The sequence below is a fragment of the Cyprinus carpio genome, chromosome A6 (assembly GCF_018340385.1).
Source record: "Cyprinus carpio isolate SPL01 chromosome A6, ASM1834038v1, whole genome shotgun sequence".
Lineage (NCBI taxonomy): Eukaryota > Metazoa > Chordata > Actinopteri > Cypriniformes > Cyprinidae > Cyprinus > Cyprinus carpio.
Genome location: NC_056577.1, coordinates 25,381,029 through 25,405,575, shown reverse-complemented (window position 1 = coordinate 25,405,575; position 24,547 = coordinate 25,381,029). Strand labels below are relative to the sequence as shown.

General features: G+C 35.2%; 3 protein-coding genes across 4 annotated transcripts in view; all 3 read left to right on the top strand.

The window, feature by feature from the left end:
• LOC109068852 (metabotropic glutamate receptor 2-like) overlaps positions 1 to 9,224 on the top strand; it is a 38,181-nt gene extending 28,957 nt beyond the window's left edge. Inside the window, exons 2-6 of one of the 2 annotated variants that reach the window (XM_019085580.2) lie at positions 364 to 633; positions 726 to 1,201; positions 2,409 to 3,472; positions 7,600 to 7,777; positions 8,760 to 9,224. In XM_019085580.2, the coding sequence (XP_018941125.1) occupies positions 446 to 633; positions 726 to 1,201; positions 2,409 to 3,472; positions 7,600 to 7,777; positions 8,760 to 8,833 (1,980 nt within the window). In that variant the 5' untranslated portion in view covers positions 364 to 445 and the 3' untranslated portion in view covers positions 8,834 to 9,224. Of the gene's footprint in view, positions 1 to 363; positions 1,202 to 2,408; positions 3,473 to 7,599; positions 7,778 to 8,759 lie in introns of both variants that reach the window. The other variant, XM_019085579.2, reaches the window with a different exon arrangement.
• Positions 9,225 to 11,614: 2,390 nt separating this feature from the next.
• LOC109068833 (protein mono-ADP-ribosyltransferase PARP3-like) lies at positions 11,615 to 17,581 on the top strand. The gene is made up of 8 exons (XM_042758699.1): positions 11,615 to 11,995; positions 12,114 to 12,258; positions 12,531 to 12,739; positions 12,957 to 13,112; positions 13,525 to 13,605; positions 13,885 to 13,969; positions 14,078 to 14,182; positions 17,442 to 17,581. The coding sequence occupies exons 2-8, from the start codon at positions 12,225 to 12,227 to the stop codon at positions 17,495 to 17,497; spliced, it is 726 nt and encodes a 241-aa protein (XP_042614633.1). The 5' UTR covers positions 11,615 to 11,995; positions 12,114 to 12,224; the 3' UTR covers positions 17,498 to 17,581.
• Positions 17,582 to 17,831: 250 nt separating this feature from the next.
• LOC109081486 (probable G-protein coupled receptor) lies at positions 17,832 to 24,107 on the top strand. Its single transcript, XM_042758697.1, has 2 exons — positions 17,832 to 17,970; positions 19,029 to 24,107. Exon 2 carries the CDS (start codon positions 19,118 to 19,120, stop codon positions 20,402 to 20,404), a length of 1,287 nt encoding a protein of 428 aa, XP_042614631.1. The 5' UTR covers positions 17,832 to 17,970; positions 19,029 to 19,117; the 3' UTR covers positions 20,405 to 24,107.
• Positions 24,108 to 24,547: the final 440 nt, after the last annotated feature.

The window sequence follows — 24,547 nt, the reverse complement described above, 5'->3', positions numbered from 1 at the left end:
TTATAAGAACAATAAAGTTTTTTTATGTGTGTGCGTGCGTGCGTGCGTGCGTGCGCGTGCACACACACACACACACACACACACACACACATATACATATTATATATATATATATATATATATATATATATATATATATATATGTATATGTGTGTGTGTGTGTGTGTGTGTGTGTGTGTGTGTGTACTGAAAATGAAAATGAAGACACCCTAGGGTTGTAGGGTCTAAAGTACACATAAATTTGATTACACAGTTTATGAGAATTGTACTGACAGCCAACACTCGTGAATCACAGTGAAATAGTGTGGCCATTTACACACTTCAGTAGTTTTTCATCACAGTTTTTCATTTGTCCTTTTGCAGGTGGCCAATCTCCTGCGTCTTTTCCAGATTCCTCAGATCAGTTATGCCTCCACCAGTGCGAAACTGAGCGACAAATCCCGTTATGATTACTTTGCCCGGACTGTACCCCCTGATTTCTACCAAGCCAAAGCCATTGCTGAGATTCTGCGCTATTTCAACTGGACTTATGTGTCCACAGTTGCCTCAGAGGGCGATTACGGTGAGACGGGTATTGACGCATTTCAGCAAGAGGCCCGGGCCTTGCAAATCTGCATCGCTACGTCCGCCAAGGTCAGTCGCTCCACGGACCCCTACAGTTATGAAGGAGTAATCAGATCTCTGTTGCAGAAATCCAATGCTAAAGTAGTAATCCTCTTCACCAGAAGTGAAGACGCAAGAGAGCTCCTGGTTGCAGCAAAGCGCATGAACGTCTCCTTCATCTGGGTGGCCAGCGATGGTTGGGGGGCACAGGAGAGTGTGGTGAGAGGGAGTGAGAGTGTAGCAGATGGAGCTTTTACCATTGAGCTTGCATCCTATCCAATCCCTGAATTCACAACATACTTCACAAACCTCAATCCTTATAACAACACACGTAACCCCTGGTTCAGAGAGTTCTGGGAAAATCACTTTCAGTGCAGCCTGCATGATATTAATTGTGGGAAATATTCTCTCCGGGATGGCAAATTTGAGCAGGAGTCCAAGATCATGTTTGTGGTGAATGCTGTCTACGCTTTGGCCCATGCCCTTCATAACATGAGACAAGCAGTATGCGCAAACACAACCAAACTCTGCAGTGCCATGAAACCAGCCAATGGAAAAAGGCTGTACAAGGACTACATCCTGAAGACAAAATTTGATGGTGAGTTATATCTATAAAAGTTTTATTTTATATATTCTGTCATCATTTATTCACCTTGTGTTCCAATTCCGTAGAGTTTGCTAGCTTTCATGGAAACCAAATGATGGTTCATGTTGGGAAATGCTTAGACTGTTCATTTTCAAAAGCAGGTGCCCCAAAAGGACTAAAAAACATAAAACTACCATAAAAGTGGTCCATATGACTTTTGCTATATTTTCCAAGTTTTCTAAAGCAATACTATAGCTTTGTGCGAAGAACGGACTAAAAATGAATGTTATTAACCAAAATCTCCCATCAAATTTAGTAAACATCATAGTAAACTGTATATATACTATATATTTAAGGATATACATGTAAATAAAAAGCCCTTCTTTTTATTTTATTTAATTAAATTTTTTGGTTTATTTCTACCATATTGATATTTATGGATGGCTTCCATATGCAGTTTTCAATCATCTTGAATCCTGGGATATCTATTCATGTTCACCCCAAGAAATAAAGTTAATATTTGCACTCATCCAGTAGTTTATCTCAAAGTAAACACCAGTTAAGCAGTGTATCGTAATACATTTATGTCTGTTCTTTATTAAGTCAAAGAAATCAATTTGAAAGATATATGTATCTAGGAAGTTTCCCTCGGGGGAAAACTGCTGCTGTAAAATAAATTACACTAATGCATGGATGCAGCGTATGACCTGTGTACAGTCTAAGTGTTTTATTACATGCATTAGCCTCATTAGCCCCATGCTAAATTCTGAATGATTTAAACAAGTACAAGCAGGGATGAATAATCAATGTTTTTGCCTAGTGGTCAATTGCTTGTATTAGGGAACTAATGGAAGTCTGTCAGTTTCCTAAAGTAAATTCTTTATCTATATCAAAATCTTTTTGCCATCTGACTACTTTTTCATGATGTTCTTCCAAGAATGCCAAATGACATCATAGAAACCATGCAATGTATCAACCTCCTGACCTCAATTATGTAAATGTCCCATTCGCACCTGAGTCCAGTGCATCTACAAACCTAATGAGAAATGTGCAGGGCAGGATGCTGAAGAAAGTAGGGCGGACTTACCTAAGAAGGTCTTTCTGGGTTTTAAATTTTTCTGCTTACAAAGAAAAACACTTTGCTGCTGTAAAATATCTATTCATCTGTTGCCAAGAATGTCAATAAATTATGTTTATCATTTGCACTTTGTGTCCGCAGCTCCATTTCGCCCAGCTGATACAGATAACATTGTTCTCTTTGATGCTTATGGAGACAGTCTGGGCCGATACAACATCTTCCATTATCACAAAGAGAATGATGAGTACATCTATAGGAAAGTGGGATACTGGGCCCAGGATTTAAGTCTCAACACAAGTCTGATTCCTTGGGAAAGCCAAGTGGTGCCCACATCTCAGTGCAGTGACCCATGTAGGAAAAACGAAATTAAGAGCATGCAGCCTGGTGACGTCTGCTGTTGGATTTGCATTCCCTGCCAGCCCTACCAGTACCTTCTGGATGAATTCACCTGTGCGGATTGTAGCTTTGGACAGTGGCCTTTGGACAATCTCACAGGGTGTTACAACTTACCCGAGGAGTATATTCATTGGGAGGATGCTTGGGCTATTGGGCCAGTCATCATTGCTTGCCTTGGCATGCTCTGCACACTCTTTGTCATTGGCCTTTTCTTAAAGAATAATGAGACACCGGTGGTGAAAGCTAGTGGACGTGAACTTTCCTATATTCTTCTCATAGGTGTCCTACTTTGCTATTGCATGACCTTCATCTACATCAGCAAACCGTCTGCCGTAGTGTGCACCTTACGGCGGCTTGGCCTGGGAACTTCCTTCGCCGTTTGCTACTCTGCGTTGCTGACCAAGACCAATCGCATTGCTCGGATTTTCAACGGTGTTAAAGATGGAGCTCAAAGGCCTAGGTTCATCAGTCCAGCTTCACAGGTGGCCATCTGTGCCGCTCTTATTTCCTGTCAGCTCCTGGTTGTTGTGGTCTGGCTTCTGGTTGAGGCTCCTGGGGTAAGAAAGGAGGTCAGTCCTGAAAGAAGAGACGTGGTGACATTGAAGTGCAACAGCAAGGACTCTAGCATGCTGATGTCTTTAACCTACAACTGTGTGCTCATCATCCTCTGTACCTTTTACGCCTTTAAGACTCGAAAGTGCCCAGAGAACTTCAATGAAGCCAAGTTCATCGGCTTCACCATGTACACCACGTGCATAATCTGGCTGGCTTTCCAGCCAATCTTCTATGTTACTGCCAGTGACTACAGGGTAAGTAAATAAGAAATACATGCCATTTTCTCACCTACAACAACAGCTTGTAAGCTTCTTTCTATGAAAATAATAACCTCTATGTTAGAGTCAAAGTGAAATGTCATTTGCAACCTATTTTACTTCCATAATGAGTGCAACAAGATATTCAGCAGGAAAGAATTGTAGAAAAGTGGCTTCATTAATTTACTGGATTGTGGTTTGGAGGAGAAAGGTTGAAACTAAGAGGGATTTGTAATGTCAGCCCAAAAAAGGAAAGTCCTTTTAGAGGTGGAGTCAATTATATAATAATAATAATAATTATTATATATATATATATATATATATATATATATATATATATATATATATATATATATATATATATATATATATATATATATATATATATATATATATTATTTTTTTTTTTTTTTTTTTTTTTTTTTTTCAAAAATTAACATTTTTTTGAGCACCAAATCAACAAATTAGAACCACATGAAGAATGCAGTAATGGCTGCTGAAAATTCAGCTTTAAGCATCTTACTAGATGTATATACAAATTATCATTGCACAAAAAGGAGCATGTCCAAAACAATCATTTAGATTTTTTTATTCACTATAAAGATAATATGAAATCACTTAGATTTAATCTAGTATGTGAGGACCACAATATCATTTAACAGTTTCCATGAAAATATTTTTAAATGTGATTTTTGCTCAGCATAGTGGAGTTTTGGCTATGCTCCCTCAATTTTGTTAATGAATGCTTTGCCTGAGTGTTCTGTATAATAATGTGATTTCTTTGAGAAGTAAATCTTGTGCTGAGGGGATATTACCGGCTCTCCTCTGGGAATAGATATCAGAGGGGCTGTTTCAAATCACACTGCACACACAATGACAGCATGGAATATTTTTCATCATTTCGATAATGAGCTTCTCTTATAACCCTTAATCACTTTCCTACAACTGACTTTGAGTTGGAGAGATTGCCTGATTGATTTTTATTTTTTTTTTTTTTTTGTTACCGTACCTGCCAATTCAGATGGCACATCGAGAAATCTCTTTGATCACTTGTCTTTTGCACTGATGAAAGGAGAAGCTCACATGTGGCTCAAAAGCTGTTCAATGTAGAGCAAAGAAAGTGGGGATATTCATCCTAGCAAATGATTAGCCTATGAAAACATGCTATATAGTTGGTCTGAGTATCTTTCACTCATGTACCTCAGGACAGGAGCTATTAAATAAACACCTTTTCTTTTGATTTCTTTGAAATCCAACAAAAAAAACTTAATGTTTATTTTCAATTCAAATTATTATCTAACATTATTATTAATATTTGGTTGGTTAAAACATGGTTCTACATCATCTATCAAGACTAGAAAGAATACAGACAAAAAGAGACAAAAAGGCATCGGGAGAGAAAAGGGAATCATCCTTGAGTTCTGATTGGACAGGATGTCATTCTTTGTTCAGAGTTTCTGCATTTTATATATGTGTGTGTGTGTGAGAGAGAGAGTGTGAGGTGATGTATTAGAGCATGGGAGGATGATTCCCAGCTGGGGCCTGTAGTCAGAAAGCAAGGTGTGCCTTAGAGACCAAGACCCCGCCACACTCCCACACACACTCACAGGAAATGCTACAGCCTCATTCATCCCACAGATATCATTTTAGTTCTATCTTTTTTGCTTCTCACCTTCCAACTACAACACTAATACGCAGAAGAAAGAGCACACACTGCTTGTAAGATTCAACTCATAAAAGACTAAGATTATAATCAGAACCAGGCTTAAAAAATGTGTAACCAAAAAAAAAAAAAAAAATTTTTTGAAAAAAGATTTCTGGATGTAGTATCAGCCCAAATTGTTCATTTCAGTTACTGTAGTTCATTCAGATATAGAGTTTAACGACATCAACCTCAATATATATACAAAAAACTGCAATATATATATATATATATATATATATATATATATATATATATATATATATATATATATATATATATATATAATTTTGCTATTGGTTGTTTGTTTGTGTAGTTACCAGAATCGATTCATATACCAGTCTTTCACTCTTAAGATATTCTGTTAAAGAACACTCAGTGAGATATTCTATATGAAAATTGCATGTTTAGGAAGATAAGACCAAGTCTTGCTGTGAAAGGATATAAGACCTTTCCTAGCACAGCTCTCTTCTGCATTATTTAAAAGCACTTTGGTTTATTCTGACACATTGCTGCTCTCACAGAAGCACATTTAAATCTAACATACTGGGGGGAAAAAAAGAATGAGCAACTCTTTGTTCATTTAGCATTAAGAAGAAAACTCTAATTCATTGCAGCTGAACCACGTTTTGCAATTATTTAACAAGGTCGTATTGAAGTTTCTTCAATCTGTGACCCTGAGAAGGCTGTTAACCGTAATGTTTTGTGATCCAGTTCAGATCAAAACAAGCAGAAGTTAGCTGTTTATACTCACAATAAGTTAGCTGTTTATACTCACAATTAAAAAAAAGGAGACTTTTGTATTATAAAAATTCTCCCGTTGCCCAACTCAAAGAGCATAGCAATGCCAAGGACGTGGGGTTGAAACCCAGGGAATGCACATACTGATAAAAATGTATAACTTCCCTTACCAAAAAGTAGTATACTTCAAGTTTATTTAATTAAGTATACTTAAGTAAAGTTCAAGTATATTTTTAAGTATACTTTATGTAACAAGTATACAAATATCAGAGTTCTAGTAGTATACTTGTAAATGTACTGTTTCAATACTCCTTGGGACTAAATTGGCCCACTTTCTAGTATATAAAAGTATACTTTTAAGTATAACAGTAGCAAACTTTGAGTACACAAATATTTTACCTCTATGTTTGTAGTTTGTACTGCAATTATACTAAAAGTCAACTTATAGGTATACTGATAGTTTACTTATTAAATACTTTGTACACTTTGAAGTATAGTCTAAGTAAACTACTAGTTTAGTAGTTTTATACTGCAAGTATAGTCATAAGTTTTCTTTGAGTGAACTTTACATCATACTTTAAGTATACTACTATGTCCCTATTTAGGTTTTAATTTGTATATATTTTGTTATATGAATATCTGAACATACAAAACATCCAAAGAAAGAACAGGGTATCTGCTTGTAAAAAAAAAAAAAAAAAAAAAAAAAACATTTTATTCTAGCTTCATGCATTCTTTTTTTTAAACACTTTAATGTGGGTAAGTTTCATAAAAAATAAAGAAATAACATTTTGAACAAAAACCTGAAAAAGATTAGATTCAGAATGATAATCAAAACTTAGATTGAGTCGATCAACAGCCCAAAGCTTGACTGTAATTATTACCTCTTCATCGGTCTACATTTTATTCCATAACGTTACAGTTTTGATGCTGTTTCATGTCAGATGATGTGTTAGATTACATGTGTTAGTGTTGTTTCTTTTTCTTCTTCACTTGTGTTTTTTTGGAAATTTTGTACAGAAGATGTGTACTAGCGCCCTCTACCGTATAGCAATGAAAACACGCATTCTAGGAGCACAAGTATAACTCAAATATATTTAGATTTTTTTGTAAGTATAAGTCAAGTATACTTAAATGTCATTTTAAGTATATTTCTGAGGAGTACATAAAGCCCATTTCTGAGAAGTACATAAAAAGTAAACTAAAAGCATACTTTTCTATTTTTAGTTTAAAAGAAGTATACTAAATAGCACACTTGAATAAACTTCTTTTTCGTAAGGGTTGAGTGCACATCGATTTGGATAAAAACGTCTGCCAGATTAAATGTACAAAGGTACAAGCAAACAGTGAAAATCTTAGCAAATCTTAGTAGTTCCTGTTGATTCACCCCCTCTCTCATACAAATGTTATTTGGCATTGCATGTCTCTAATACCTGTATTAGTATGCATGAGATTGCTCATACACGGCACACACACCTGCTCCGTACATGGATTCATCCTCTTAAGATACATCTTCAGCCACATAGGCTTTGGCAACACTTTGGAATTGAAATTCAATAAATTCAAAAATAAATTCAATCCCATGTTAACATCCTTGATGAATATGAATCAGCCAGTCAGCTGGTATCACTGTGTAAATGTAAAGGTGGTGTAATCACTTTTTTTGTGTCTACTCTCTCAGGTACAGACCACTACCATGTGCATCTCTGTGAGTCTGAGCGGTTCAGTAGTGCTGGGCTGCCTCTTCGCTCCCAAGATCCACATCATCCTCTTTCAGCCCCAGAAGAACGTCACTACGCTCAGAGTGGCCACCACTCGATTCAGTGTGACCACTGGCCCTGGCTCCAGCTTCTCTCAAAGTACAGTATTATTTACTATCTCTATCTTCAATATATCAGAATCATTAATATAATCAACAGCAGCTGTTCAAATCAAAAATATTGATTAACTGTTGTCACCCATATTTAAAAATATAGTTTGCCAGTGTCTGAACTATCTTCAGAAATGAAAGACGTTGATCAAAATATTCAGTACTGTATGATGGTGAAGTAATATTGGAAAATAAACATAAAGTATAGTTGATTCTGTGAGTGCAGGTATTTGGCTTTATTGCATTGTACTGATACTACTGCAGCATACTGTATGGGAATCTGACAAAATGGTTCAATAACATATTTCACCCCAGAATGAAAATAAACAAAGAAATTAGTATTATAATATATATATATATATATATATATTTTTGCATTATGATACAATTACTCTCATTACTCGTAATGCAAAAATATTCATTCTCAATAATGTAATGTGAAAATAGTATTTATATATTTTTGAATGGAAAAATGCTTAATATAGATAATGGGAGTGTCTGTGGATTTAATCAATGCTGCATTAAAAAAATATATGCCACAGTGATTTATGCTGTTATTGCAGTAATAAAAATATAAGGGGAACTGAGAATAAAGGAAATTACAAAAAGTGCAAAAAAAAAAAAAAAAAAAAAAAAAAGAGAAACAAAACAGTGAGAGAAAAGTGTTAATTGGCCATGAACTAAGATTTTGTTGTGCTAATTCATTCCCTTATTTTAGTAAATCAGTGCAACTTAATTTGTACAAATTTGTTCCCTCATTTTAATTGAATCGGCCATGACACTATATATGCATGTTATGTGCAGGGCTCTGAATTAAAGTAAACAATAAAGTAAAAAAAAAAAAAAAAAAAAAATCATGATTTAATGAGATTCACCAAAAATACTTGAAAACATACGTATATTGAATGGCAATGGTAATACACTGTGATTTGCAGTTTACAATATCTTTGTTATTAATAATGTCTTTACAGCCTCGGCCTCCAACATTGTGCCTACAGTATGTAATGGCAGAGAGGTAGTGGACTCGACAACATCCTCACTCTGAGAAACAGGATTCCTGTTTGTTTGCCAAAAGCGGTATACAGATCAATCTTATCTTCACTACTCATGAAATCAAGTGTTTGCTAATGCTGAGGAGGCTATTCAGAATAAAAAAATGCCTGTTATTGTTGTTCTCAGCGTGCTGTGAGTACAATATCCCATTTTGTTTCTGTTTCTGTTTCTCTCTCTGGCTAGTTAGATAATATCAGTGGGATGCCAGTTTAAACTCTGTATATCTGTTCTTTTTATGGAAACCATAATAAAGTATTGTTTGAGATATGGATGTAAAATATAGTAAATCTGTTTAAAGTATTATATACGAGATGTTTTTATTGTAGATGGTGATTCTGGTTTGTGCTTTCTTGTAATTTATGTAAATAAAACGTGTTTTATATGAATACAAGCTCTCCTGTTTGATTTAACTTGGTACTCTCTTGTGGTAGTTCATTATTATATTATATTATATTATATTATATTATATTATATTATATTATATTATATTATATTATATTATATTATATTATATTATATTATATTATATTTATATTATATTATATTATATTATATTATATTATATTACCATCCATGTACATTGGAGAAAATTAGACACATCAGCTTAATTTTATAAGATTAAATATTCACATTAAATGTTCATGGCATAGAGTAAAAACTTGTACATTACCCCCATCTAGAGGACATAGTTGCTCATTACATCAAATCGGGTGAGGTCAACCTTTATTGTTAAAAGAATTCACGTAAAATGCTAATTAATTGCACTGTGTAAATGCCTCGATTGTCGTTTTTATGATATACTTAATATGCAAATGACAAATGCAATAAATGATGCACCCCGATTTCATTATTTCATTAAGTCATTAAAGTAGTAACCAAGTTCGAAGTAAGCCATTAAGAAAAATAACAAGGCAAAATAATGCAAATGCTGCAGTTACTGCACTATATATTTAATGCACATACAGCTTCACATATGCAGCCTATCAGAGTCTGACCCATGTTACAGAAAGTGTATATTGCACACTCAATCATTGGTGGTGAAATGACAAACAGGATATTGTCCTGTCAACCTGATACATTCATTGTTTGTGATGGCTATATCTGCTAATTTTCTGCCTTATTTATAACAGTGTGGCCTGCTGTTGAACTGTCCATATAGTCCCACTGGAGGATTGTTCATTTTAGACTGTTACTTTTAAACATATTAAATGCTTCCTTTCAAGCACTTCTTCCAGTCAAGTAAGCCAGCATTACAGCTTACATTAAGTGAGAAGCACAAAGTTTAATGTTAATGAATTTGGCCTAATTGTAATGTGTCATGTTGTATAGTGCCTATTAAAGTTTTGCAGCAACTTGTACTAAGCAAAATAGCTGTCATAATAAAAGTAATAACTTGACAAATAAGTCAAGTTATTAACTTTTTGTTTTTGCAGGATGTCTCCTTTAAGATACACCAGAACCAGAAGCCTTCAGATAAGGACATGGTTGATTGATTGATTGATTGATTGATTGATTTCAACTTCGGTAACATGGTTATAAATACAACAATTATTCAAAGAAAAAAGAAAGAAAATTCTTAAAGTTATAGCATATAAATTTTTTTTTTACTGCAGTTGCTATGGTATTTTGACATAAACAGTTACTGAGTAAATGTTTGCTCCCTGAATTCCTGGGCAATGAAGGGTGTGACGTTGACGTAAACTCGCTCAGAAAGATGGAAGTCAGGCTGCAGACAGTTCTGAAGTGTGAGAGTGAATCCTCAATCTTTGACAGCACGGACACGAAAAGGTCAGTCATTTTTATCAGTCATATTGCACTGTAGACTATATGTTGCTACAGGCATGTAAAGCTACAGCTGCAGGAGTGCATTAAGAACACTCAGTTTAGCTCCAAGTTTTGCCTTAACGCGATTATGAACACAATTTCAAATATATGACTTTATATGTTTATTCATGAACATATTTGTCAGTGAGCAAATGTTTCATTATTGACTAGACAAACCCCCGTGATTTCAATCAGTAAGGGCATATATTCAACGCAGCCAAGCTCTGATAGGCTGCCAGGAAGATCTACGTCACTTACAGTAAACTCCAGCATCTGTCTCTAGCACATGTCTCAGCAGTACTATGTTGATTTATTATTAGCAATCTTTTGAAATCTGATGTCATACCATTGAACCTTTTTAGCAAACAGGAATGAAGAAATAAATATTTGCAATATTTTTATAGATTCCCAGGAGTTCATTATAGAAGTTAAAACACGTGCAGTACAAAAAGCTTCTCAAAGGTGAAATGTTTAGTTGTGATATTGCAATGAAAAACTTCTTAAGATTTCCATTTTTAAAATTTATTTGATGCATATTTTAATGCACTATACCATAAATAAACATACCAAATATAAACATGATTAATTATGAACAGCGAGGAAAGAGGATGGCACCTAAGTGAAGGGCAACATCAAGCACCAAAGTTGGAGGGAAGAAGGTTAAGGAGGAGCCTGAAGCTGTCCCGAAGGACAAGTTCACCTCTGCCAAAGAGGCTCTGAAGGTAACAGGTCCACAGGTGAAGGGCACGAGGAACCCAGACATCTTCTGTCATCTATCAAATGCTGAGGTAAGACTGAACAAGTAATTCAATTGCAAATTAGTAATTCAAATGTAAAAAGTAATGCAAATTATTACTCAGATTACTGCTTGCCCTGAATCACAAAAAAGTTTTGATGTAAACATATAGGTTCACAAAGATTACGACTGTATGTTGAACCAAACTAACATTGGAAACAACAATAAACAAATTCTATGTAATCCAAATCTTAGTGTCTGTAGGAAAGTACTATTGTTGGACAAGATGAGGCCGAGTGGTAAGTCAGTTTCTTTTGTTTGTCAATCAAATACATATATCACAACATGATGTGCAAAAATGGTCTTGTAGCATCTAATGGATGACTCATTTTTGCTATCTTTCACTGTTTTCAGGGAGAGTCAGGCCAAAACAATTTAGCCGGTCCATATACCGCTGATGTAGCCATCAAGAGTTTTAAAAAGAAATTCAAAGAGAAAACAAAAAATAATTGAAGCGATCGAGAAAACTTTGTCTCGCATTCTGGGAAGTACACATTGATAGAGGTAGATGGCGACCAGGATGCAGAAGTGAAGGTATTAAGCCTGTTTATAATTCATTTATTACATCCTTGATTGAACCTTGAAGTTTTTTTTTTTTTTTTTTTTTTAAATAACTAACTTGAACATTTCTAATATTTTATGTTTTATACAGTTGGACACTGTAGATGGTGGAGATGTCAAGGTGAAAAGTGAACAACAAGTTCTGCCTTGTACATTGGATGAGGCAACTCAAAGGCTCATTCGATTCATCTTTGACAATGACATGTTCAAAGAAGCCATGACCAGCATGAACCTGGGTTAGTTATTCATGATATAGCATTGAATCGTTGAATGGACTGTAAGTCTCAGTTCTTCTGTTCCTTTCCATAGCCATGTTATTGTGGTTCTTTTTTTTATTTCCCATTTTACATGTATTTCTGAAGGCCACAGGGGAGTTTTGTCAGTGTTATTGTGAACTGAAGATGGAATGTTTTGCTGCCTTTTTGATTCCTATCTACAACATGTCTGTAACATTGAATAGGATCCATTTTTATGGAGGATTTTAGTGTTTCTCATATTTCTCTGTCAGACATTAAGAAGATGCCCTTGGGGAAACTCAGCAAGCAACAGATAGCCAAAGGCTTTGAGGCTTTGGAGGAGATTGAAGCTGCAATAAAGAGGGGGGAACGGAACAAGTTAGAAGAACTCTTCACCATAATTCCTCATAACTTTGGCCGAAACAGACCCCCAGTCATCTCTGATGATTATGTCCTTCAGGGCAAAAAGGAGATGCTTTTGGTGAGATTCACACCAGTTACTGTATACCCAGTTTGATGAAATAGAGGCTAGTTGTCACACTTTTTACTGTATTTTTCAGAGAGGGTTATTTGTTAGTCAAATCATACATAGGCCAAAAAAGTCTTGGCTACAAAAAAACGCATTGATCTTGTGTGTTAGATGAAGGAGATAAGAATTACCAAAATCCAAATTTCCCTAATATGCTTGTATCTTGTAGGTTCTTGCAGACATCGAGGTTGCCCAGAGTCTTAAAGCTGAATCTGAGAAAGCCAAAGAAGAGATGAAGGACATGGTGCCTCATCCAGTTGACCAAAATTACCAGTCTCTAAAATGCAAGCTAAGCTTAATGGATAAGAAGTCAAAGGAATTTAAGGTTTCCATGCACAGAAATCTATACAGCCAGCAGAATCTAATTTTAATTCTAATTATATATATATATATATATATATATATATATATATATATATATATATATATATTAATTATGCATTGTATATTATTAGCATAATACTGATAAGTTTAAAGAAATTTAATTAGCAAGATTTTTAGACTGTTTTAATTACAGAATATGACCTAGTAATATTACAAAATTATAAAATAAAAAAAAATAAAATAACAACAACTTTTTTAACTTTTTTTTTAATTCAGTTTATTTCCAGAATTAAATAAAAATGACTGAATGCATGAACATATTGAACACATTGTGAATGATGTAAAAAAAGTAATTGATCTTGAGTTGTGGTTTAAACTGCAGTGCAGCACTCAAAAATGTCTTCTCTCTTAAGATTACTGAGAAGTACTTGAATGCCACTGGAAGAAAAGGGCTCACTTTGGTGGATGTCTGGGAAGTTGAGAGAGATACAGAGGTGAATAGTATTGCATAAATGAAGTTTAAAGCTTATGCATAGTAAGCTTTGTTAAAGTAAACAGTAAAGCTGTAACTACCAAAAATCTTACTGTTTAAATGCATAGTAGCGTTTTTCTATTTGGACTCCTTTTAGATGCCCATTAGATTCCTAATTTCATTTCACACCAGCAGTAAACATTTGGCCTCAGTGGGTGTTCTGAATTCTGTTCATTACTGAGTCTTCATCTCCAAATGAAATCCTCTGTGTGTGCGTGCATGTGTGCATTGGCTTGTGTAGGCTGAGCGTTTCATGGAAAATGATGCATTGGAGAACCGGAAGCTGCTTTGGCATGGAACAAACGTGGCAGTGGTCGCAATATTTGGTCGCGTGGTCGCAGTATTTTAAAATTCTGTACAGTATTTTAAAATTCTGCATAACATTAGCTTGTAGACAATGTCTTAAGTCTCTTATTTTTTATTTTCTTGTTCAGATCCTTCAGAAGAGGTCTTCATTGAGTTTGATGGTAAAAAGGTGGCAGTCCCTCGGGGAAAAGCTATAAAACAACAGCAGTACCAGGGAAGTTCCTTCTTCAACAGTGAGTACCTCATCTATAAGGAAAGCCAGTGTCACATTCGATACCTCCTGGAATTGAAGTTTGGTTACTAGAGCTGATTTGAAAACCTGGACCTATACATTTATACATATAGCCACATATAAATGTCACTTCTGCTATGTGGTCTCATCCTCACTTATAAAGCATTGACTGTTTAGTTATAATCATTGTTATTTAATAATAATATTGGTATTATTAACAACACTTATTGTTATTTTGTTAAATTGAATGCTAAATTGTGATTTTTTTTGTGTGGCAGTAATACAGTTCAGCAATGTTAATTTGACGGTACCTCTCTTTATTGAGTTGGAAAGTCTAATAAATATTTCATCAATACATTACATCTTTATTATGTACTGTAAACTTACAGTATGTTTGCTCATTTTGCTAATCTCTCAGAGCGAGGTTTGAATGTCTTCCTATCATTACTCTTCTGTAACTGACATGTTATTCATATTAGAAACATAACTGCTGGTTTCTGTCATAAAAAAGTACATGTTCACTTTTAAACATTTGAAGAAAAAAGAAAAAAATTGATCAAAATAACAAACATTTTAAAAGGCCAAAATTAAGAGGGATTAAAGATTTTTATTTGAAAGCTTTAGATGTTTTTTATTTTTTTTATTTTTATTTTTTTATTTTTTTTTTACTAAATACTCTTATTTTGCACAGAATAAGAGTATTTAACAAAATACTTCTAAAGTATGATTAAAGCCAAATTGTCTGCATGAAGCCATAATTAATCATAATTTCTTTAAAATGATATTTTTTTCTAAAATTAATATTTCTTTCAGTTGTTCTTCATTCAAGCTGAATTTACTCTAATTCATGACCATAAATGTCCTTGGGGTCTTAAAAAGCATTAAAAGTTGATAGCTCAATTTAGAGAAAATTAAGACCCTTAAAAAGTATTAAAAAGTCTTCAATGCCATTTACCAAAATATAAAATTTTGTATCATCTTTTCATTATGTATATTTGTCCGAATAGTGGGGTTCTGTGTAGTTTATTTAGGGAATCCCGCAAGATTTGACGTCATCTGTTACGGCGCTCACTGACTGACTGCGCTGCTGCGTGATCGCGCGCGCACTGTGTAAAGGGAGCATATCTATATTTGTCAATGAGCTCGCTATCTGTTGAGGAGCAAATCCTCAAACATCTTGTCAGTGATCTCTCTTTACTTTTGACCCATGATCAGTCAATTTGACTTCTGCAGCTCGTGTTGGATGCAGGGTTGTTGATGGTTTTTTTCTACGAAATTGGGCTGCTTTTAAACTGTTGCATTGGGTTGAATTTCCCCAGTTGATTAAAGGTTTGAAATATTGCATAAATTACATTTGGTTGAAATGCTTGTGACGACCCTGAGTCTCCTGATTCTATTGGTCCAGGTCGTGAGAGTTCCTGATTGGTCTTCCTCATTCTAATTGATATTTAGTTAGCGTATATAAGAGTGCTGTGCTTTATTTGGGACAAGCACTCTCTGGGGAAACGTTCCTCATGAGTGGGTCCTTGTGATTTCTTACACATGCACTGAAACATTTTGCATTCTACCTGTAATAAAACTGTGCTAGATATTTTGGGCCACACTAGTAGGAAGCATTTGAGCTGTGTTTATGATAAATGTGCATAACAGTGACTGTAAAATATGTATTTTAGGGATGGAAATGACCTTTTTTATATTTGGGACATGGTAAAAGCGCTACTTTGTTTTTTGTTTTTTGTTTTTTTTTAACTGGCATGGGCTTGGGATGCACAATTAAAAGGATGTTATTAATAGTTGTGATCATTATTTTACCTTCCATGATCATTCACACTTGATCAGGTGCAGAACTGACACTATCAAATCAAGCACTCCGTAATCACAGGTAAACTGTCTGATCAGTCAGATGTTTGTCATGAGAAGAGTTCCACAAAACAGCTATGGTTTGCAGACAGTTATAAGAGTTGATGTGACAAATACATCTTTTGAATATACTGTGTGAACTCATTTTCCCGTATTTTCCATCCTCAATAAGTTTTGTCAGTTGTTTTGTTTATTGGTCTAATTCTTGTTTCTTGGTTTGCATTGGTTAGTCACTCAGTTAATTATTTTGGGCTTCGTTCCCACCCTTCTGAATTATGTTGTATTGATAAGGAGTTATCACAAAGTACAGTAGGTCTGTTTAGTTGTGCTATCTTACAATCAATATATAGTAAATGTACTGTAAGTTAAAGTGTTGCCGATGTAACTGGTTAAAACTTGGAGTGGCAATGAGGTCTTAAAATGTATGGAAAGAGTCTTAAAAAGGGTCTTAAAAGGTATTAAATTTAACTCCATGATTCCTGTATATACCCAATCAGTAAAACTGTTAACAGTGGTTTTAGTTAGATTTTTGTTATATGAATGAATCCTTTACTAGACTTTATATGAGCATTTATAATCACTCAGTATATTGTTCTGAGATGAAATGGACAGCATTACAGTGACAGGCTCACATTCTTTAATCACATTCATCACTTAATACAACATATAGAATTATGCAGCATTATACTGCATTATAAACATGCCTGCAAATTGAATAGCCATTTAATCCAAATGCACTTTTCAATATTTTGACATAGAGATTTAAATTTCTAGTAAGCATACATGAACCAAACTTTTGTAAACTTTGTTGTAGAATTTAGAAAACTATTTGCGTTTACATTCTGTTTACTTCATATTGTATAAATTACATTACATGTGTTTTTGGGGCAACTTGTCTCCCCATCATATGGAATAACAAGCAGCTGCAGAGAGGAATCAATGTGTTCTCTATGCTTTGAAAATGTGCTGAAACTGACTATGTATAATAAGCTAACTGAAAAATCAACCAAATACCAATGATTATTACAAAATATGTTGTTTATGTAAGTATGTAAATAAATAAATCCAAACATTGATTTTTTTTTTTTTTTTTTAATGGTCCATTGATTGATTTTTTGAATGGTACAGGATATCTTCTATAGGATATAGCATGCATGTAGAGTTACAGAATTCACTAAATGAATGATTGAATAAAAAATTATTAATAAATTAATTAAGTTATAATTAGGTTCCATGAGGTAACAATAAATAATATGTTAATACATTTGTTTTGTGTAAATGCCATTCTAACTAAGAGCATGTATCATCCTCACAAGTACTAAATGAATGAATGCATGTGGGAATGGTTTGGTCAAGCTACAATGGACCATTAAAATATCTTCTTGTTTAATGGTGTGCAGTAGGACCCAGGGGAAGACTGCCACTCTGGAGGACAGAGGAGTGTGTGTCTGTTTGAAAGAGGAAGAAAAAAAATCCCAGAGACACAATATGTGACAGTCACAGCCCATCACAGGACCGGACACAGTGTGAAAGCGCATCCTGATGGACACCAGCCTAAGTGGTGTGAATACTGATCAACATCACTAGAAACAGGAAGAGCAGGTGGGACCATATCCCTTCTACTTCACCTGGGTTTTGTTAGATGGAAAAGGCAGCATAGGGACACCTGTATCAACTTCACTCCTTGGAGCCGGGACTTTCCTGGATGATAATACTTTTAAGGGATTGTGATACACTTTGGTTGTTCTCCACTGAAATCACCTGAGATGTTGAGTGTTGAAACACTGGCTTCCTGTGGGACTGCACTGCACTTGTTTTAATTTCTGCAGGAGGAAAGTTTCCACACATGTGAAAAATGTCCAGATGTTCACATCTCAGGTCTGATTGGAGATTGATCAAAAAAAGCAAAGAAATCCCTGAAGTTGACAGGTAAGAAAAATCGCATTGTCTTCTTTCACAGCCAGTTATGAATGTTGTGTGTGAGGATAATTCAGAACAGCGGAGCTCAACCTGACATGACAACGGGTCATTCATTTTAATTCAATGGAAAATGTGTTTTCGAATTTCCAGTAAAGAGAAAAAAAATCATCTGAGGGTCTGTGGGTCAGGGGAGGGGACGGGTCAGTGCTTAGGGTGGGTGTTTTGCAGGAAGGCCACGGCACACAATCAGGTATGACTCATATGACTCCCACTAACAAAAAACAACAATAACAAAGATCACGTTGTCCTCTGACTTCATCGATCCCTTAAGGTAAACAACCCATTTGTGCAAAAAACATATTATGCTCCTGTTGGGTGAAAGCAATCTGTCAGTTGCCAACAAGGAAGGGCAGGATGTTGTTCTGTCCTTATTAGCATATAGAGAGAGCTGGTGAGTGGATTGAAACAAAAATACGGGTGATTTTCCATTAAGGTTTAAGTAAAAGGTAATTGACACTATGGTTCTGGGAATGATCTGAAACCTTACAGAGGTGTTTGAAAATTTAAAGAAACTATGCATTTTCTAAGAGAGATGATTTCCCATATGCATTCGGGACTTATTCATTAACTATGTATGAGGGAATTTCCTTTTCATTTGCACTCAAGTGCTGTGTGTATGTAATAACAGCCTCTGTTTTCTAATAATAAATGCATGTTTAGTTTGACATGAAGAGGATTTCTCTCTGTGTCTCTCACTTGCTGAATGATGAGTGATGGAGGCATTACAAATTTACATAATTACATCATTATGGCTATGACATCTATCTATCTATCTATCTATCTATCTATATAAATATATATATATATATATATATATATATATATATATATATATATATATATATATATATATATATATATATATATATATATGCATGTATAAATGCGTGTTAAATGAATTAATGTAATTCTATCTATAGATAGATAGATACATACTTTAACTTTTAGGTGTGACATATAACATCACATGAAATACAGTTTTAATAGATCTTTTAATTTGTTCTCAGAGATGGTCTCAACACAAATGCTTGACACACAGAAGAGAAAACAACATTTAACCATGGAGAAGCTCGGTTCCATATCAAACCCGTGAAGCATGGAGAAAACCGTGCCAGGTCTGATGCTGGGTCTCCTGACTAATCACACAACTCCAAATGACACAGCCGGCCAGCGAAGCACAACCAAGCCTACCCCTCCCAGCTTGGAGGAGGTCATCCACTCAGAATCCCAGATTAAAGATCTTGTTGGGCTGTTTTGCATGGTGACCCTTAACCTGGCAGCCCTATTGGGCAACAGCGGAGTCATGGTGGCCATTGCCCGAGCTCCTCACATGAAAAAATATGTGTTTGTCTGTCATCTTTGTGCAGTTGACCTGCTTTGTGCTATATTGTTGATGCCTCTCGGGATAGTATCTAGTTCTCCGTTCTTCAGCACTGTAGCATTTACTGTTCTGGAGTGCCAAGTGTACATCTTTCTAAATGTGTTCCTCATCTGTGCCTCTATTCTTACTGTGACCGCGATCAGTATTGAACGCTATTACTACATTGTCCATCCTATGCGATATGAGGTAAAGATGACTCTAAACCTGGCGCTTGGTGTTATGGTCTTCATTTGGGTCAAATCCATCCTGCTGGCGTTGGTTACGCTTCTTGGTTGGCCAGCGTATGGGAATCAGAGCTCCATTGCAGCGGCCCACTGCTCTTTACACTGGAGCCACAGCCGTCTCAGGAAGGTTTTTGCAATTGTCTTCAGCGTGCTTTGCTTCCTGGTTCCCGCTGTTGTGATTTTTGCCGTATATTGCAATGTATACAAAGTTGCACGAACAGCAGCCTGTCAGCACGCACTGATGCCCACCTCGATGGCCAACCAGGCTAAACGTCGCTCGGATTCCATTAACAGTCAGACCACTATCATCACCACCACTCGCAGCCTCCCCCAAAGATTGTCTCCTGAGAGAGTTTTTGGGGGAGGAAAGGCTGCTATCACCCTGGTTGTCATTGTAGGGCAGTTTCTTATCTGCTGGCTCCCGTACTTCAGTTTCCACCTTCACATGTCCATCACCACTCCACTTCAAAGCCCAGGGGACATTGAAGAAGCCGTCACGTGGCTAGCGTACTCCTCGTTTGCTGTGAATCCATTCTTCTACGGTCTCCTAAACCGACAGATCCGCGAGGAACTGATAAAACTGAGAAAATGTTGTGCATGTAGGCCCGCTGAACTTCGAGCTTCCAGTCACGAAGGTTCCATCCAGGAAAACTTTCTTCAGTTTCTGCAGAGGACCAGCAGCACAGCTGAGACCACCAGGCCCAGTTGTGGCAATTCCAGTCCGAAGAATATTGTGGACCAAGGTGCCAGATTACCTGGCCAGATTCCTGAGGATTAACTAGGAAAACATGTCAGTAAAGGCACAAAGGCCACTAGCCAAATCAAGCCTTATGAAGTTTTGTTTTTAATAAGAAGGGCATCCATTCAATAGTAAATCCATGCAAAATCAGATCTAAATGCTCTTTGGACCAGTGTAATCTATGTATCCATAATTTGTTGTTATGGTTCACATAGATCAGTGGCAAAAGTAAGTATTTATGACAAGGGTAAATATCAAATTTCATAACTTTTGTTGCATATTAATTTATTTCTGATAAATTGTTAAGTTAACTGTGAATCACTCTTAGTCATTATTCATTCGTTTCATAATATCAACACTCATACTCAATAATTACTATTATTTAAGTCTTGACTCATAATGGTGCCTGTATTGATACTATCATGACACAAATATAAATTATAAATAATATTATATACATTATTTCAGTGAAAATAATAAAACATATTTCTAGCATTTGAAATGTGTTTTAATGGCTCACTTTGTAGGATGTTTCTCACTCCACAAGTTACATTACTAGGCCTAATTCAGTTTGGTTTGAGGAAAAGAACCTTCTTTGTTTATCTGAGGGAGCTCTGATGTTTGTTACTAATTCCATGTTGCCATGTAACCATGGAAATGTGATAAGACAGAGACTTGCATAGCAACAGGGCGCCTTTGAGTATCTTCCTAGCAGATTGGCTGAAATAAAGGGTCTCAGGCAAGCTCTTTTTATAAGCTGCACTGTATGGTAATACCTCTTTTATATGACTATTATGTATAGGAAGAAATTACCTATAGTTTGAGATTAGCAGACAGATAGCAGACTGTTAATGTAACCTTTGAGAGCAGTGTACTAGAAATCATTACCATGCAATGCAAGTGTGCAGAATGAGATAACGTGCTGCAATTTTATGGTCTTTTGCTTTTTTGTGTACAACTTTAACAAACAGAGGGAAAAAATCAGGAGCCTGCTTGTTTGTTCTTAGCAAACAGTGACAATGACCTTTTTACCAGTTCATATTGCAGACTAGATGTTGAATTTGTTTTAATTATGTAACTTGGGCTGTACAGTATATTCAATGCTTTAGTTTAGTAAATAGAACAGGTCTGTTTGCTGGTGTGTGTAAATGATAGTGGTGTGAAGGAACTGTGTATACAAATAAAATTGCTTCAGGTCGCATTTCATCCCTATAAATAAGTAAAAAATATATATATATACACACACACACACACACATTGTTTATAGCTTCTGTATAAATAAGGTAAATAAGAACAAAATTCTAACTACCATAATAAATGTTTTGATGTTTTTTGATGTTTACTTTCAAGTTTTTTCCCTCCAATTCCTTTTATTCACAGTGGTGGTTCTCATTGTCGTAATGCAGTGCAGAACAATTATTATTTTATTTTTTTATTTACTTCAGTATAAATTAAAGCCAGCACAACAAATACTACAATGATTTTAAAAACTTTACAATGTTAATATTGTTAGAATTATTTTGTCATATTATTGTAAAGAGATTCAAATAGGAAAATGTGTGTAATCATGATACTGTCAAAATGAAAACAAAAGAATGTGATCACTTTCTTTTAAGCAAAATATTTCTGTTTTTATTTTAGGGTAAATTATAACATAATTTTGGCAGATTCAGGCATGAAATCAGGGAGCTCAATGCCTCTTGAAGTCATTGTGAAGATCCATGTCAGTGAAAGTACTACTGTATGTGAAGGAATAGACTGAATGAAGCCTTATTCTCTAAAGCTAGCATGCGGATTAGTCTGTGGTTCAAAACAGGTCTTTCTCATCAGTGATTCAGTAGAGTGTGACCTGATCTGTCACAACAAACAATGAAACCACGAGGCATGCATGAGGAGAGATAGAGAGTCAGAAACTAAAGGGGAGGGGCAGAGAGAGAGAGAGCGAGAGCGAGAGACAGAGAGGCAGGTACATGTGGGGCGTGATTAGGGATTCATAAACTTGAGTGTCCCTGTCATGATCAAAACAAGGCTAGGCAAAAATAGAACCTGAAAGGATTTAGACATGTTGAGGTGAAGATTAAAGGAAATTGATTAAAGAGGGGGGAATCATGGTCAGATGAACTGCAACAAACTCCACCCCCTGAACTATGGACACAATAATAAAGCAATGAAGACTTGCTGTAAACATTGTGTGGGTTACAGATGACCAAATGCTTTAATAAAATTGTAATCTGAATAACAATTCCATATCACTAATTTTTGGAAAATTAATTTATAAATTATTTTGCCCCCTCTTTCTCACTTATGTTGTTTGTAAAAAAAAATTTTGCACCAAAAATGGTCATAATTTACTCCATGACCATTCCACCCTCTTTCTAAACTTTAGAATTAAATGTACCATTTTATGCCTTTAAAATCTCCAAGTAAATGTAGCATATGAAATGAGCGGCGTCCTATGAAATTTTTGGATTTGAAGGATTATTACTGTATGTTATTTCAATGACATAAAACATCAAAGTGACAATATGTTTTGTTCTATTACAAATATACTAGTATAATTAAGTAGACTATTATATAAATGCTAGGGACATTTTTAAAATAAACGCCAGTTGCTTGTTTTTAACAATGGGATCTTATGAAAGAATATGCAGAGTTTCAGGTGCTACACCAAGCCAGGAAGAGCAAAAGTTTGAGCAGACTTAACTCTTATTGTTAGCTCTCTTGGTGTTTAGGAATAATCAAACTCTCCTTATTACCTCATTGTGCCTGGGTCGGCTATGTTTTTAAACACTCAAAAGCTGTCAAAATTAATATTTATTTGATTATTTCCCAGTTGTTTATTATGTTTATAGTTCTTTTTTATGCATTGAGTAGAGAGGACTGAGATATGATGTCTGCATGCACCACCTAACAACTGAGCTGTTTGGATGCAATTTTGTCTGAAGCTGCTGGTTCAAACGAGGTTTTGGGTGGGCAAATCTGGAATGGAATGATTCATAACTTCAGCAACATCTGGAGGGGCAGGTGTGAGTGTCAGTACACAGTGCTCCGAATCCTGCTAGTGAAATACTTAAGCTAGTGGGATGGGAGTTTATAACATCAATTTAGTGGCAAAATAGGGTTTTGATGTCATGATCTCAATGTGATTGCCTTTTTGACACCAATGCACCTCGGGAATCCACATGATCTCTCTGCTGTGTTCTATGTTTTTCACTGTATTATTGAAAATATGAAAAGCAGAGAGTGCTTGTAGTGCTAAACATTTATTAAATTGCTGATAGAGCAGAAGAATTATTATTGATCTATTTACTATGAATGCATAGGCTTCACAAAGAAGCATCTAAAATATTTAAAGTCAAACACAATGAAGCAGCATTGAGGAAAATTCAGAATTTAACAATTGGCTTTAAATCCTTTCAAAGTTGAAAACTTAATGTAATAGTTCAATTTGAATTTCATTTGGAATAACAGGAAGAATACTGGTTTACACAACAAAATGTGCAAGAACAGCCACTTAAGTGTTCTTTTTAGAGGTGAAAAGATGAAGGTTTTTTTCCCCCACATTAAAAAGTCATGTACACTCACAGGAGATGAAGAATCAAGTCATACCAAGTCTTTTTTTTTCATGGTGAGATCATAACCCTTCACGTGATGTAAACATCACACATTCTAGGAAATTAAATGTTATTTTAAGATAAAATAAAAATGAGTAATATAAGTTCAAATTCAAAGTATAATTCTGCATTCTGTTTGCTATGTCATTTTGAATTCATGAATTTATTTAGCATTCAAAAGACATTCTAAATTCAGTTGTGAATGATACACAGCCTGCATCAATGGCAGAATAGACTTCTTTATTTCTATCCTTTATTTCTTGAAGCCAGATGTTTTCAGGCTGAACCATGTGGGAAATTAGTCTTGTTACACAACCATTTTAAACCTAATCAGTGTGATTATCTGGAGTGTCTCTGGAGGTGAAAACTGAAGTAGCCTATCTCTGTATTACAAAATATGTATTTCTGAGACAAGGTACATAATATTGATATAGAATTCAGGATTTTTTTGGAAGTTCATCATCTTCTATCCAAGCACAGGACAGTCAGGAGATTAACAATGTTCCAGCTCTCAGATGAACAAAATGTTCTCTCGCAGACAGTCAAGGTAATTTTCTCTCTCCTTCTC